Below are 14,041 nucleotides of genomic sequence, written 5' to 3'. Positions count from 1 at the left end.
AAAACAAGGAGAATATCAGGCAAAGCACGTGTTTCAAGAATCATGCTGGTTTTCCATTTTCTAACCCCCTAATGCCAAGAAAGGGAATTTTCTTTCCAAGCTGCAGACCATGCCATAGCCATCCCAGGAAGCAGCTGAGGAGACTTAGTTGTTTGAGAAACATGACAACTAAAGTCATAATTATAGGCCAATAACACCTCTGGCTAGGATGAACATCAATCAGTTTGCCTGGACCTTTTCCAGTTTTAGCATTTTAGAGTCCAGTGCCCCTCTCAGTCTCAGGAAGCTTAACCACCCCATCCTAGCCTTAGCTCCAGATAAGTATTTCCAACCACTACGAAAGACCTGCACTGTCAAATCTGGTAGCTACTGGTCACATGTGGATACTTACATTTAAGTTAACTAAAATGAAATAAAATTTAAAATTCAGCTCTCCAGCTGCTCAATAGCTACACGTGGCTAGTGGCTACCACTGTGGATAGTGAACACAGAATACTTCCATCACAGCTGGAAGTTCTACTGGACAGTATTTCTGGACTGCCCAGATACCTTACAAGCACCTCAAACTCAACACGTTAGAAAGGGAACTCATCAATTAAATTTTGCCCAAATACCCTACTTCCTGTATGCAGGACCATCATCTACCTAGTTCTTAAGCTAGTATCGCAGCATCGCCCTTAATTCCCCACCTCCCCCTTACCACCAAAGGATCTTCAAACTGCTCAGATCTCAAAATGTCTCTCCAATATGCCCTATTCTCTGTAGCCATTGCCTCTTTCGAACTGTGGTGCTGGAGAAGACTCTTGAGAGTCCCTTCGACAGCCACGAGATCAAACCAGTCAATCCTAAAGGAAATTAACCCTGAATATTCATTGGAAGAACTGATGCTGAAGCTGAGGCTCCAATATTTTGGCCACCTGATGTGAAGAGCCTATGCACTGGAAAGGTCCCTGCTGCTGGGAAAGATTGAAGGCAGGAGAATGGGGTGACAGAGGATGAGATGGTTGGATGGCATCACCAATTCAATGAACATGAGCTTGAGCAAACTCCAGGAGACGGGAAAGGACAGGGAAGCCTGGTGTGCTGCAGACCATGAAGTCACAATGAGTCAGACACGACTTAGGGACTAAACAACAACTCCTCTAGCCTCTAGCCTCCCTATATACCAAGTTCATTCTTTACAAAATAGATAGTTAGTATTGTAACAAAGCAATCTGGTTATTTCATTCTCTTGTTTAAAAGCTACCAAAGATGTTAGCTTCACATCTGGGAACCCCACTCTCCTCTTCTCTCTCCATTCAGAGACCAGAACTCACTCCATCACCCTCAAAGCTCCAATGCTTCCCTAAACCCTCTAAGACCTTTCATACGCTGGTGTCTTTACAAATATTTTCCCCTTTGTCTACAAGGTCTTCCCTTCCCCATCTTCCTTACATCCTCCTTTTCAATGCAGTTCAACTGTCATTTCTTCTAAGAAACTCTCTCCATATACCATGGGCAAAAATCAACATTTATAGTGACTTCCCAGGTGGCTCACATGGTAAAGAATCTGCCTGCAATGCAAGAGACCCAGGTTTGATCCCTGGATTGGAAAGATCCCCTGGAGAAGGGCATAGCAATCCACTCCAGTATTCTTGCCTGGAGAATCCCATGGACAGAGGAGCCTGGCAGGCTATAGTTCATGGGGTTGCACAGAGTCAGACACAGCTGAGTGACTAACATTTTCATTTTCACCAGTGTATACTGTTCACATATCTCTACTGGAGCATCTACATGCAACATTAATAAGTTGTCTGAAAATAGGTCTGTTTTCTTGCCTTTTCTCGCACTCAGTTCATTGCTATATACCTTACACCAGAGTCCATGCCTATACCGAATGAATGGCTGGTTTATATAAATCTATGATGTAGAGCAATTAAGCCAAATATTAACATCCTCTTTTTAAATGTAAAGATACAAATGCAAAGAAAAGTCAAATCCCACAGTAAGAAATGGTGGAAGCAGAACCAGTTTACTGATTCACAAAGTCATCCATGTAAAAAACATTTCTGAGCATTACCGTGTGTGATGTGCACTGTGGTTGTGTGCTTAGCTGCTCAGTCACGTCTAACTCTTTGTGACCCCATGGACTGTGCCCGCCAGGCTCCTCTGTCCATGGGGATTCTCCAGGCAAGAATACTGGAGTGGACTGCCATTTCCTTCTCCAGGGGATCTTCCCAACCCAGGGATTGAAGCCAGGTCTCCCCCACTGCAGGTGGATTCTTTACCATCTGAATCACCAGGAAGCCCAAGCACTAGACAAGAAATAATCCTCCGGGGTGAAGACTGTGTCTTTATTCATCCATTGTGCCCTCTTCTAGCACAATGCCTGGCATATAGTAGGCACTTGATAAGTGAGTGAGTGAAAGTCACTCAGTTGTGTCCGACTCTTTGTGACCCCATGGACTATACAGTCCGTGGAATTCTCTAGGCCAGAATACTGGAGTAGGTAGCCCTTCCCTTCTCCAGGGGATCTTCCCAACCCAGGGATCAAACCTAGGTCTCCCGTATTGCAGGGAGATTCTTTACCAGCTGAGCCACAAGGGAAGCCCAAGAATACTGGAGTGGGTAGCCTATCCCTTCTCCAGCAGCTTCCTGACCCAGGAATCGAACCAGGGTCTCCTGCACTGCAGGTGGATTCTTTACCACCTGAGCTATCAGGCACTTGATAAATGTGTGCTAAATTCAGAAAGAAGGAAGAATGGACCTAGGTCTTTACATGAACAACTTATGCAAGAGCACATACTTTCCTCCCCATACTAAAAGGGCCTCTTATACCATATGTTACAACAAGATACTTCAGAAAAATGAAGCTTTAAATAGCCATCAAATATAACCAAAAGGAAAAAAAAAAACAACAACACTATCTCATGAGATCATCTAATCTATATTCTCATCTGTTGAGTCTGCATCTCTGAAACCCTCGGAGCCTTGAAACATCACTTACTAATGGGGTATAAGGACATGAGTCATAAGAGATAATGTTCAATTAGGATATTATTCCCTTCTGCACACACCCTAATAGGTCCTGCTCTTAAAGGCAGAATAGAAAGAGAAGTCATTTATACCTCAGTTGTTAATGATTAAGCATTAGAAGAGCCAGGGAAAACATTGCTGGAAAACCTAATCAAAAACAAAGGTGAGACATTTCATATCTGAAAAGAAGTTATGGCAAACCTGAAATTCAATCTTTACCCGATAGAACACAGTACAGTGCTAATAATTTAATGATCCTTAAGAAGTAATCTCAATAAACTATATTAAGGACTTCAAGTTAACCAACAGAAAGGAAGGAAACTAGCTAACTTTAAAATACGTTTATTAGCCTGGTTTCTGGTCTGGCATTTAAGGAGCTTGTAAGTTGACACTGTGGTTCTCACAGCAAAAACAAAAACAGCTGAACAAACAAAATCAACAACTCTTCTTAGATCCATGAGCGAACCGAAGACATTGGGCAAACTGCTACTCTAAAAATCAGAGATACACTCAGGGAGACACAGAGGATCACAACCTAGTGGAGAAGAAGCCAAGGTACAAAATCCCCTCCTGTGCCAAGACGGGGGAAGAAAAATTAAACTGTAACTGACAAATTGCTGGAGGTTCAGTTCCAACAAGTTTGAAAGTTAAAAACTCCAGGTGTGGGCCAGTGTTAGGAAGCTGTACACTTGAATGAGTTCTACCTCCAGGAATGCTACCAGGACCTCACCGGGAATACTGAGAAAAATCCCCTACTGGTTTTGGCAGGGGACGGGAAAAGTGTCCGTGATGAAATATACCCAGAGCCTTCTATTCTTCTTAACAAGGCCTTCCCTCAAGGGAAATTCTTTTATCAGAGCCTAACAGATTGAAGAGACTGTAATAACCACCTCCAACCCTTTGTAGTCTCGTCTCACGGACAGGGAAAACTAAAACTAGAAGCACTTACGAAAGTCACAGCCTGGGGCATAGCTCACTGAAAGACAAGAGACCCTATCCTCGGGCTCTTCCCTTCCCCCTACCTCACCACCACATGAATGTTTACAGCCGCTTTATTCATAACTGCCAGAACTCAGAAGCAAACATCATGCTCATCAACAAGTGAATGGAGAAACTGACAATGGTACACCCATACAATGGGGTATTATTCAGTGATAAAGAGAAATAAATGAGCTCTCAAGCACAAAAGACACATAGGAAGCCTACATGCATATTGCTAAGTGGAAGAAGCCAATCGGAAAATACTACATTCTGTACAATTTCAAATACATAACAGTACGGAAAAAGCAAAACTGACGGAGCCAGTAAAAAGATGGGTGGCTGCCAGGAGTTCCAGGGTAACATAAGAGGAATGAACAGGTAGAACAGAGCAAGTTTTTGGAGCAGTGAAATTATTCTGTTTGATAAATGTTATGATGGGTACATGTCATACATTTGTCTAAACCTGTAGAATGTGCAACATAAAGAATAAACTCTAATGCAAACTTCAGTTTATAATACTGGCTCATCAATTCTAAGAACTGTAGTACAGTTCTATAGTATAATAATCTGTACTACACTAATATAAAATGATAATGATAGAAAAAAGTGGGGGGAGATGAGGGATTATGTGGGAATTCTCTGTACTTTCTGCTCCATCTTTTTATAATCTAAAACTGCTCCCCAAAGTCTTATTTAGAAAAAAAAACAAATACATATACATATATGTGTGTGTGTGTATCAGTCTCAGAATCATACCCTGAACTACACTATATAGGATCTGAGATAGAATCAAGTAACTAAAAGGATCCTAATATATTACTGCCCACTGTATCATACAAAAATTTCAAAACTCATGTTTTAATGTTTACAATACTTACATATTTCAACTAAAAAAAAATAAATGAAATAAAATGCTTAGCCAGCATGGGAAGTAGAGAAAACCAAAAGCAATGTTCTTTCCATGTTTTAAAGCGAAGCTTGGCTGTCTTAACAGCTCTGAATAAAATCTACAGCACAACAAAGTTTAAAATACACACTTTTGGGATTTAACAGTTCCTCTCTGAGACTTCTTCCTACAGCTGCACTTACAGCTATATGTGTACAAGGATGTGAGCATTACTGTTTTTAAAATAAATTTTGATTTTATAAACTTTAGATCCATAGCATAATTGCCCACATAGTAGAGTTCCCATATATCTTACACTCAGTTTCTCCTATTATTAACATCTTACATTATTGTGTTACTTTTCTTTCAATTAATGGACAAATCAGTTCAGTTCATTTGCTCAGTCATGTCCAACTCTTTGCGACCCCATAAACCGCTGCACGCCAGGCCTCCCTGTCCATCACCAACTCCCAGAGTCCACCCAAATTCACGTCCATTGTGTCGGTGATGCCATCCAACCATCTTATCCTCTGTCGTCCCCTTCTCCTCCTGCCCTCAATCAATACTGACACACTATTATGAACTAAAGTCCATACCTTATTTCCTTAGTTGTTAGCTAGTGTTCTACTTTTGTTCCAGGAGCATTGAGATGCCACACTATATCTAGTTGTCATGTCTCCTTGACACATCTTGCTGTTGTTCAGTTGCTCAGTCATGTCCGACTCTTTGCAACCTCATGGACTGCATCACGCCAGGCTTCCCTGACCTCTCTCAGAGTTTGCTCAAACTCATATCCATTGAGTACCTAGGCTGTGACGAATTTCCCAGACTTTCCTTGTTTTTGATAACTTTGATAGTTTTGAGGAGCAGTGATCAGATACTTTGTAGAATGTTCCTTAACATGGGATGTTGTCCTCATTAGACTTGGACTACAAGTTTTTAGGAGAGGATTACAGGTGAAGTGCCATTTTCATCAACTCTTATTAGAGGTACATACATACAATCCTGAGTGCATGCTTAGTCATGTTCAACTCTGTGAGCCCTTAGACTGCAGCCCGCCAGGCTCCTCTGTCCATGGGATTTCCCCGGCAAGAATACTGGAGGGGACTGCCATTTCCTCCTCCAGGGGATCTTCCTCAACCAGGGGTCAAACCTGTGTCTCTTGCGTCTCCTGCATAAGAAGGTGGATTCTTTACCCCTATGCCACCTGGAAACTCCCACCCCCTCCACCAAAAACAAGACTCCTTTGGAGAATATAATAAAGACTGGGAAACAATGAGTTAGAAGGAGTAGGTAATTGTACTTTTCAGTCCATATGCTTTTTTCCTTCTATAAGCATATTTTTTCTCTTACATCGAACAACAACAACAAAAAAAGTAAGACTGATCCACCTAATTGTAGAGTTAAGATGGGAATACCAGACCACCTTACCTGTCTCCTGAGAAATCTGTATGCAGGTCAAAAAGCAACAGTCAGAACCAGACATGGAACAGTGGCCTGGTTCCAAATTGGGAAAGGAGTACGTCAAGGCTGTATATTGTCACTCTGCTTATTTAACTTATATGCAGAGTACACCATGTGAAATGCCAGATTGGATGAAGCAAAAGCTGGACTCAAGATTGCCAGGAGAAATATCAATAATCTCAAATATGCAGATGACACCCCTGTAATGGCAGAAAGCAAACAGGAACTAAAGAGCCTCTTGATGAAAGTGAAAGAGAAGAGTGAAAAAGCTGGCTTAAAACTCAACATTTAAAAAATGAAGATCATGGCATCTGGCCCCATCACTTCATGGCAAACAGATGGGGAAACAATGGAAACAGTGACAGACTTTATTTTCTTGGGCTCCAAATCACCACAGGTGGTGACTGCAGTCATGAAATCAAAAGATGCTTGTTCCTTGGAAGAAAAGCTATGACCAACCTAGACAGCATATTAAAAAGCAAAGACATTACTTTGCCAACAAAGGTCCATCTAGTCAAAGTTATGGTTTTTCCAGTAGTCATGTGTGGATGTGAGAGTTGGACCATAAAGAAAACTGAGTGGTGAAGAAATGACACTTTTGAACTGTGGTGTTGGAGAAGACTCTTGAGAGTCCCTTGGACTGCAAGGAGATCAAACCAGTCCATTCTAAGGAAATCAGTCCTGAATATTCATTGAAAGGACTGATGCTAAAGCTAAAACTCCAATACTTTTGCCATCTGATCGAAGAACTAACTCACTGGAAAAAACCCTGATGCTGGGAAAGATTGCAGGCAGGAGGAGAAGGGGATGACAGAGGATGAGATGGTTGGATAGCATCACTGACTCGATGGACACCAGTTTGCACAATCTCCAGGAGTTAGTGATGGACAGGGAAGCCTTGTGTGCTGCAGTCCATGGGGTCACAAAGAGTTGGACATGACTGAAAAGCTGAACTGAACAGTGAAATTCTGACTAGACCATCTAGTTCTTCAGGCCATGCTGAATGTCCAAATCAAGACAAGTAACCCAACTGGGGTCTCTTCAGCAGTGGCTCAAAACCTTTAGGAAAATGCCTTTTCAATAAATACTCTGGTTTACAAAAAATCATATGGCCCACAAAGCCTAAAATATTTATCTCTGTCATTTATTGAAAAAGTCTGTTGACCCCTGATCTCTAGTATATTAGCTTAAAAAAATTTTTTTGGCTTATTCATACAGTGGATGAGCAATCTATCTTAGGGTTCTGGAGATCAGAAGTGCAAAATAGGTTTCACTAAGCCAAAATCCACATGTCAGCAGAGCTATGTTCCTTCTAGAAGCTCGAGGGGAAAATCCATCTCCTTGCCTTTTCCATTTTGTGGAGCCTGTTCACAGGCTTCCCAGGTGGCTCAAATGGTAAACAATCTGCCTGTCAACATACAAGACATAGGTGACGTGGTTCAATCCCTGGGTCGGGAAGATCCACTGGAGGAAGAAATGGCAACCCACTCCAGTATTCTTGCCTGGGAGTTCTCATGGACAGAGGAGCCTGGCGGGCTACAGTCCATGGGGTCACAAAAAGTCAGACATGACCAAGCAACTGAGCACAATGCAAACAAATGAACTACAACTATATGCAACAATATTAATAAATATCATACACATAATGAGCAAAAGAAGACAGAAGCAAGTAATACATACTGTATGATTCCACTTCTGTAAATTTCAGAAACTTGCAAAACTTATCTTTGGTAGTACTGAATATCTTCGGTTAGAGGAAGCTGATGGTGTTTGGAGGGGTTATGAGGGGCTTCTGGAAATGTTCTGATTTAAGTGCTGTTAGAAACATATTTGCTTTTTAAAAGTAATTCACTGAGACACTCATTCATATTTTGAGGACTTTCCTCAATCTATATTTTGTTGTAAAAGCAAAAAGTTTAAATATAAATCTTATAAAAATGTAACCAGATGAAGAAAAATAAATTTACCAGCCTTTTCATAGACAACTCAGTAAGTATGTATACTATCTGGCTATTTCAGACACAGTTGGCCCCTGGACCACATTTAGAAAATAGTGGTATAAAGTCAAGTTTGCACTTGACACCAAGGCAACCGGTTAGTCCCAAACAGCTTCCAGGGACTGACTTTGTATGGATTCAAGACTGACAATGCTTCAGTTTTGCACACTAATATAGTAATCAAGGTGGACAACAGCTTTAGTCCCTTTTGTCAAAATAATGCTCTAGCTACTTTCTAGCCTAGAAGCCAGAGGAACACTGGAAGAAGCCTCTTTTAATTACTATCTCAGCCTTAAGAATAAGCTTGACTAAATTTCCATCTGAACTTTGAGCGATGGGTCAATAATTTTGGAGAAAATGATACCAACTCTCAAGGTGAAAGGTTATCCTGCCTTAAAACCAATTATCTTGCCATTTAAAAGTGTTAGTCCAAGGCTAGCCCATAATTTTTATTTATTTGTTGGTGGTGGTCTTAGGTTAGAACATCAGTTTTACTAAGTGGCAGTCATTCGCCACAAAATTCCTCCACAAGATCCAAATGACATGGCATGATGATGGTGACAGTTTAGTGGACATCTGCTGTTTGTGTCTGCCCAGCCTGCACGCCCTTCTTCTGGAAGTGGCACATCATTCTATTTTGGACTATTCCAAACCTTTGGTCTTTGTGGAGGCTGCCAATCAAGATGCCCCGCTCTTCCTTGGCCAGAGAATTTTAAATACATGACCCAAATGAGGCCACCAACTCTAGACTAGCAACTCCACAAGCAGGGACAAGGTTTTTTGCATCTCTGTATCTCTGATGCCTAGCACAGTGCCTGGCTATGAATATTCAATGCATGTGGGCTGAATGAAATACAAAGAAAATCATGTACCTTAAACAAATGCTGAGCTAAGTCTATCATTTCCCAGCAGAATTCTGGAAGGGGAGCAAATTGTAACATGTTTTGTAAGAAAAATGTCCACTTTAGTAAGCTAGGAAATATGCATTGGAAATAGTATCCCAAGTTGCCATTTCTCAGTGCATTAAAGATGTCAATCAGTCCAAAAAAAAAAATAAATAAAGCCCCCAAAAAGACAAAAGGAGAATTACCTCATTACCTCAACATCTGCTTGAACATAAGCAATCACACACTGGCTAATTTTTTTTAAAGGGACATAATATAACTTTCTAGAAAGACATAATATAGCTAATTATACCATTCACTAGAAGAGAACATACAATGTTTTGAAGTAATTCAGAAGTGGGTGTGATTTATAAGACATAGAGCTTAGGGAATGGTAAGTATAAATTAGAGATTGTTCATATTATGACAGACTCCGTCATTACATTTCACAACTTTTGTCAAAAGCAACCTTATTCACCACACCACTAAAGGCTTCACATTAGGGAAGGCTGCTGTCAGCTCTGCCATTCACAGTGGATGGGAACTTGCTTTCTGAACACCCTCCTGAAGAATGGGTGCAAATTTTAGACTTAAAACACTAGGGAAGGAATGATATGATGAAACCTAAATGGTCAATAAACATGTAAAAAAAATTTCGAACCTCATTAATAACCAGGTCAAACACATTTTTTAAAAGTTTACCATTTTTGTTCATCAGATAGGCAAAAATTAAGCAAACTGTCAAGATGTCAACAAAGACTACATTGGTCAATGTTGACCATCGCATTGGAAAATGGACACTGCTGAGGGGAATGTGAACTGGTACAGCCATCTGAGGGGGGCAAGGGTGCATTTCTGCAATGTCTAGCAAAACTTTATGTGTATATGCCCTCTAAGCCAACAAAACAGATCTAAAAATCTACCCTAGAACAACAAACTTTTAATTGTACAAACTGATCTGTATGATTCTTTGATTAATGACTGTCTACTAGACATTAAACTTGTCTGTCTGGTTCACTATCTTCTCTCCCAGTGCCTAGCACATGGGCCTCATATGTGATAGGTACATGGTATTTGTCAAAGGAGTAAATGAGTATGTTTATTCAGCATTAAAAAAAAAAGCTTTTAATCAATAATGGTTCTTGTTCACATTAATGAGAGGTAGTGGAATTATTCACAATGTTAACAGGCAGCAAAAAGTACTGTTTACTTTCAAAAATAAATCACACACATCAGCTTACAAAACTGATCACAATATTGGTAAGAGTCCAAGCACCTAGGTGCCTGTTTTTCCACCTCAAATCCCTAGCTTCCCAAGTTAGTTCTGTAGGTTCAACAGCAACAAAATACTCTTGAAGCAAGTCAGTAGCTATTGAAGTCTATGGTGGGGTGATGTTAGTCACTCAGTTCATGCCCAACTCTTTGTCCATTGACAAATAAACGCCCCCATTTTGAAATGTATAAAAATTACACTGTGGGCTGAAAAAGAAATCCCAATACCTGTGTAACCAGACTCAGTATCCTTTAAAAAAAAAATAGTGTACTCTTTAAGAAACAACAAATTTCAAAGTCCAGCTGTTCTACCCTTTTGACATGACCTAATTGAAGAAATATATCCTCTAAAAATACAATGCATAGATTTCCCAATATAATTGGAAAAAGAACCAGAAACTTAAGAATCATCCCTTTTCCTCAGCTCTCAAATCCAACACAGAGCTAGAGATGTGTTCCAAAATCAAATATAAATAACTTGTGGATTATGTGTATTGTTAAATTACCCTTGAAATTATATACAGAATAAAAAGAAGTGAAATTTTTAATTTCAACATTATTTGAAAACTGACCATCCAACAAAAGATCTGATATCCATTGACAGATATCATCAATAATAAAAGTTTCAACAGTCTAGAATATGAATTGAGACAAGTATGTTGGTGGTGCGTGTGCGTGTTCAGTTGTTCAATCATGTCCAACACTTTACGACTCTATGGACTGTAGCACGCCAGGCTCCTCTGTCCATGGGATTTCCCGGGCAGAATACTGGAAGGGGTTGCAATTTCCTCCTCTGGGGGATCTTCTCAATCCAGGAATCAAACCCACATCTCCTGCATCTCCTACATTGCAGGTGGATTCCTTACCACTGAGCTACAAAGAACCCTGTATGTTGGTGGGGGGTAGTATTATTAGCAATAAAATACTAATAAAATCCAGCCAGATAAAGGCATTGTGCCACCCACTAGAGTAATCAAGGACGGGAGCTGAAGGTACTAGGAAGGCAAAAGCCATTAACACATATCCAGCACTTTCCAGATGCTGGATACCACAGAGAAATGTGTTGCGCCCATTTTGGATAGGTTAAATAACTTCCCCAATGGAAACAATGCAAACAGTGACAGACTTTATTTTCTTTTAATTTCACCATGAAATTAAAAGACACTTGCTCCTTGGAAGAAAAGCTATGACCAACCTAGACAGCATATTAAAAAGCAGAGACATTACTTTGCCAACAAAGGTCTGTCTAGTCAAAGCTATGGTTTTTCCAGTAGTCATGTATGGATGTGAGAGTTGGACTATAAAGAAAGCTGAGTACTGAAGAATTGATGCTTTTGAACTGTGGTGTTGGAGAAGACTCTTGAGAGTCCCTTGGACTGCAAGGAGATCAAACCAGTCCATCCTAAAGGAGATCAGTCCTGAATATTCATTGGAAGGACTGAGGCTGAAGCTCCAATACTTTGGCCAACTGATGCGAAAAACGGACTCATTGGAAAAGATCCTGATGTTGGGAAAGATTGAAGGCAGGAGGAGAAGGGGACGACAGAAGATAAGATGGTTGGATGGCATCACCAACTCAATGGACATGAGTTTGAGCAAGCTCAGGGAATTGGCAATGGACAGGGAAGCCTTGTGTGCTGCAATCCATGGAGTCGCAGAGTCGGACAGGACTGAGTGACTGAACTGAACTGAAATAATTTCCCCAAGGTCACCCAGTTACTAAACAGTGATGATGAGATTTGTTTTCAGGAATGTGGACCCCAGAGGGATCCATATACACTATGAACAGCTTGTTTGTGGTATCAGGGAGCAACAGGTGTAGTACTGGACAGATCTCATGACATTATCTGGTTTAGCTCTTGCCTCTAGTCAAGCAAGGCTTGATTAACCATAAGATCCATAAAAGAGAAGTGACTCTCCCAAGTTCACAGAGTTGGTGAGTTGAGTCAAGACAAGTGAAAAAGCTGGGACTAAACATCAGGATTCACCACAGAGCAGGGTCCTTTACACGACCTGGTCGTGTCAGCAAGTTATTCAGAAAAAAAAACATATGTTCCCACACATTTTTACTTCCTAAATCTGTATGGTTCCTCTCTTTCTTGAGCTGTATTCTCAGGCCACCTTCGGTCAGGGACATAATCATTTTAAGTTGAAAAGGTGTTCTGTTTACATGCGATCTTAATTCGGCTTTGTTCAGAGGTGTGGTGAAGGGATGAAAATGACTGACTAAAACTGTTACTTATTAGGAGATTAAAACAGTTCTGCATCTAGTTACCCGGCAGTGTAGAAACACAGGTTACAAGGCCTGGCTTTTCTGCGAACCAGAGCCAAGTCCTAAAGCAAGAAGCCCTACACCATCAGGGTGCCGCCTCACTGGCGAATCCACTGCTAGAAATGGGAAGCGATAAAACACACCGTGGCCTGCAAATCCTAGCTGGGGAAGGAAAGAGGAACTAGGCCAAACCAGAATGAAAAGCTGGAGAAAGGCTGTCAAACCGCGCGGCAGGCCTCCCAGCGCCAATGTGCAAGGGTGGGGCCGGGGCCGGGGAGCCAGGCCAGCGGAGCTGCCCACACTGCGCCCTCTCCACGACAACCAGCCCCACTCGCCTCTCCCGCGTGGCACGGGGGGGACCGTGGGACCGTGTCCGCGCCGAACCCCCGTCTCTCCCCCTAATCCCCCATCTCCAGCTAAAGGCACCAACGGGGAAACGCTTCCCGCAGGGCCCGGCGCGACCCTCCGGGGCGCAGGCACCTTAACCCTCTGCCCCGGGGCTCGCCCAAGCGCGAGGGGCGCGGCGGACGCCTCTCCCGAGGGTGATGGAGCTACTGGGGGTGACGGCGGCGGCCGCGACCCCTCCCGCCCAGCTTCCACCCGCTCCGCACCCGGCGCCCCGGAGCCGTCCCCGCCCACGGGCCGCGGCCGCCCGCACCTGGCGGCCACGCGCCCGCCTACCTTGCTCCTTCAGGCTGGAGATGAGCTGCAGCTGCTTCTCCTCTTCCGAGCTGTTCATTTTGGCAGGTGGGGCCGGGAATAAAAGGAAAGGAGGGAGAGAAGAGGGGGTGCAGCAGGAGTTGGGGGGGGAGAAAAAAGCAAGATGCCGCTGGCGGGCGGCTTCGCTACCCGGAAGTTGGATTTGCTCCCGCTCCTCCTCCTCCTCCTGCAGGCGCGGGGCGCGCGGGTGAGATCATCCCCGCGCACCTACTCCGCGGCCTCGGCAGCTTTACCTGCCTGCCGGCGGAGGGGCGGGGAGCGGGGCGGGGACAGGCCGGCAGCCCCGGGGGCAGCGGGGAGGTAGGGGGACCGCCTCCTCGCCTCCGGCGAGGCACCCGCGGTGGCCACGGGACCGTCCACCGTGCTAGCCCGCGGCGGCCGCCGACGCTCGGCTTCCTCCGCCGCCCAGGCCGGCGCCGCAGGATGCGCGGGCGAGAGGGCGTGCGCGGGCCCTGCGTTGAGTTGGCGGTGGCTAGTTCCTGCACCCGCGTCTCCGCCTGCACCCCCTTCTCCGCCTCCACCCTCCTTTTGGACCCCCCCTCCCCGGGCT

The 14,041-nt window shown here is 43.3% G+C and overlaps 1 protein-coding gene across 9 annotated transcripts in view; it reads right to left on the bottom strand.

Moving 5' to 3' along the window:
* Positions 1–13,736, bottom strand: part of SHTN1 (shootin 1) — a 108,226-nt gene extending 94,490 nt beyond the window's left edge. For all 9 annotated transcript variants that reach the window (XM_081573481.1, XM_081573484.1, XM_081573479.1 and 6 more), the window contains exon 1: positions 13,453–13,736. Coding sequence is in view for 5 of the 9 variants with exons in the window: in XM_081573479.1 (XP_081429605.1) it covers positions 13,453–13,510 (58 nt within the window). In the remaining 4 variants the exon portion in view is untranslated. The remainder of the gene's footprint in view (positions 1–13,452) is intronic.
* Between the last annotated feature and the right edge of the window lie 305 nt (positions 13,737–14,041).

The sequence above is a fragment of the Giraffa tippelskirchi genome, chromosome 2, assembly GCF_054371585.1.
Source record: "Giraffa tippelskirchi isolate mGirTip1 chromosome 2, T2T-mGirTip1v1.2.pri, whole genome shotgun sequence".
NCBI classification, from domain to species: Eukaryota; Metazoa; Chordata; class Mammalia; order Artiodactyla; family Giraffidae; genus Giraffa; species Giraffa tippelskirchi.
This window is presented reverse-complemented; position numbering and strand designations above follow the sequence as displayed.